General features: G+C 34.0%; 1 protein-coding gene across 1 annotated transcript in view; it reads right to left on the bottom strand.

Moving 5' to 3' along the window:
* LOC128251223 (uncharacterized) overlaps positions 1-2,496 on the bottom strand; it is a 65,281-nt gene that overhangs the window by 1,005 nt on the left and 61,780 nt on the right. The window contains exon 4 of the mRNA XM_052977855.1: positions 283-354. Within this exon, the coding sequence (XP_052833815.1) occupies positions 283-354 (72 nt within the window). The remainder of the gene's footprint in view (positions 1-282; positions 355-2,496) is intronic.

The following is a 2,496-nucleotide window of genomic DNA, read 5'->3' as shown; positions in this document are numbered from 1 at the left end:
TTGTCCTACATGGTGATTACCCGAATTGGAGAATTTTGTTTTTAATCTTTAGTTTTCACGTTGTTCACATCAATTTATATAAATCACAACACAAGTGTAAACCACAAACACTCATATCCTTAAACATTTTCACATACACGCACACACACACGCGCACACATACACACACACACACACACACACATAGTGAGAGAGGATCAAGGAGAGAGTAAAGATAAATGGGAAGACAAAATATGTAGAAATATACAGTGAAAAAAATTTTATTAGGGAAATCAAACTTACAACTCCTCTAAATTGGAAAGATTTTCGAATGATCTAGGTTCAATAATGGAGATTATATTATTGGATATATTTCTGCAAGATAGAAGAGAATTGGTGAGTTATAATATAGTAAACATTAGTCACAAAATCTTTAATACGTCGATGCAGATGTAGAAGAAAAGGAAGTAGATGTGCAAGAATTAGATGAAGACGAAGATATAATGAGGAGTGAAGGCTATGGTGACATTAGATCATCCCATTAATAATGCGGTCATTTATACAACTTTTATTTTTCAGACAAGATAAATAACGTTATTTTTAATCTAAAATATACTCACGTCATTTTCTACAATGTTCTTCTTACTATCTAGTAGACGTGCAAGGCTGCTCATTCAAAATGTCCTTATCCCTCACGAAAAAGACTTCTCTAGTACTGACCTCGTCTCGAGAATTCATATATCTTCCAGCCAAATGAAGATTACGGAAGAAATCATAATCAGATAGTGTATTGTTTCGCAAATATGGTAAGTAGGGCATCATTTACCATTCAAACTGCCCCAGACTTTGGAACGTCATCTTCGATATATATGGCCGAGCATTATCCTGGTGGAAGAACATATTTCGTCTTAAAATTAAAAATGCCCATGTTCTTTCTAGCGCTGAGTTAAGCCGCTGAAACTGCCCATAGTAGTAGACCTTTTTTCCGTTTGGTTCGGGTCCAAAGTGGACTAAGACATTCATTTCCCAGCAAACTGATAACAACACCTTACATGTGTGAAAACCATCTCTCGCCTGAGGTGCCGGTGTTTCTCCTTTCCTACACACTGTCTTCGGCACTTGAATTTTTTATGGAGAATTCATTTATCGTCACCAGTCCCTATCCTGTCTATAAAATGTTCATTTGTGAAAGGTAATAGCAAAGAAGCGCAGTAATTCACCCCCTACGCGCGATTAAAACACGGAAAGTTTGTGAGGAACAGAGTCACCTAATTAGTTTACTGTTTCAATGGCACATAGGTGTCTATGAATGGTTGAATTACCTAATCCAAGCTTCTTTGCTAGTCCCGCGACGGTTACGAAGGGATTTTGTTCCACAAGTGTTTTGCAGGACGTTCTTATCGAGCTCTAGAGATATTCCACGATGAGGCTCGTCTTCTGAGCTATAATTTCCGGCTCTGAATTTTGCAAAACAGTTGCGGATTTTCGAAAGTCGATGAAGGGATTCCCTAAGTAGATGTCACGATCATCTTGACACGATTCATTCTTACATATGCCAGACATATTCCGAAATCAAAGGAATATATAACTATCTGGTGATGCGACCATTGATCATGTTGTCTCCATTTGCAGTCCTTTTGCTCCCACAGAGTATCTCAACAGCTATGATAGAGTAGCACAGTATATCAACTGGGTAGTTTGCAAAAACCTTGGACCAGCCCCATGATAAAGGCTGGTGTGAACATTTCACACCTCTGGAACTTCACCATTCAAATTGAGAGAAATATAGATTTGAATAGACCAACATTATATTGAATGTCTTCAGGCAAAAATGGTGCCTTCTCATTGATATAAATGTCTCAATCGACATAAATGTATCAGTCAAGACCTACCAAAACTGAGAAAGTACGTGCCCTAAGATTAATTGCTACCTATCTCAGATAGCAGAAAATATAAGTATGCCAGAAATTCAAAAATTAGTGGTCGTGGGTACTTCCGATATCCTACGTAAAATACTGTCTATGTAATTTCAAATTTAGAAACAAAATTATAATTTCCTTGTTTTCTTGAACATTCTCTAGAAAACTAATTCGTGCAAGACCAAATATGTGTCTCGATATCTCTGGGTGAATCTCGGAGTCAACTTGTACTATTACAAGTTAAACATCAAACTTAAAATAATAATGATGATAATAATAATGATAATAATAATAATAATAATAATAATAATAATAATAATAATAATAATAATAATAATAATAACAACAACAACAATAATAATAATAATAGTAATAAAAATAATAATGATAATGATAACAATAATAATAATAATAATAATAATAATAATAATAATAATAATAATAATAATAATAATAATAATAATAGTAATAATTATACAAAGACCTGGAAATAGAGGTAACTCGAATGTGGAATCTAAAAACAGAAACAATTCCTATCATAGTAGGTGCCTTAGGTATAATAAAAAAATATTCAGACAAATACATAGCAAAAACACCA

The sequence above is a fragment of the Octopus bimaculoides genome, chromosome 29 (assembly GCF_001194135.2).
Source record: "Octopus bimaculoides isolate UCB-OBI-ISO-001 chromosome 29, ASM119413v2, whole genome shotgun sequence".
NCBI classification, from domain to species: Eukaryota; Metazoa; Mollusca; class Cephalopoda; order Octopoda; family Octopodidae; genus Octopus; species Octopus bimaculoides.
This window is presented reverse-complemented; position numbering and strand designations above follow the sequence as displayed.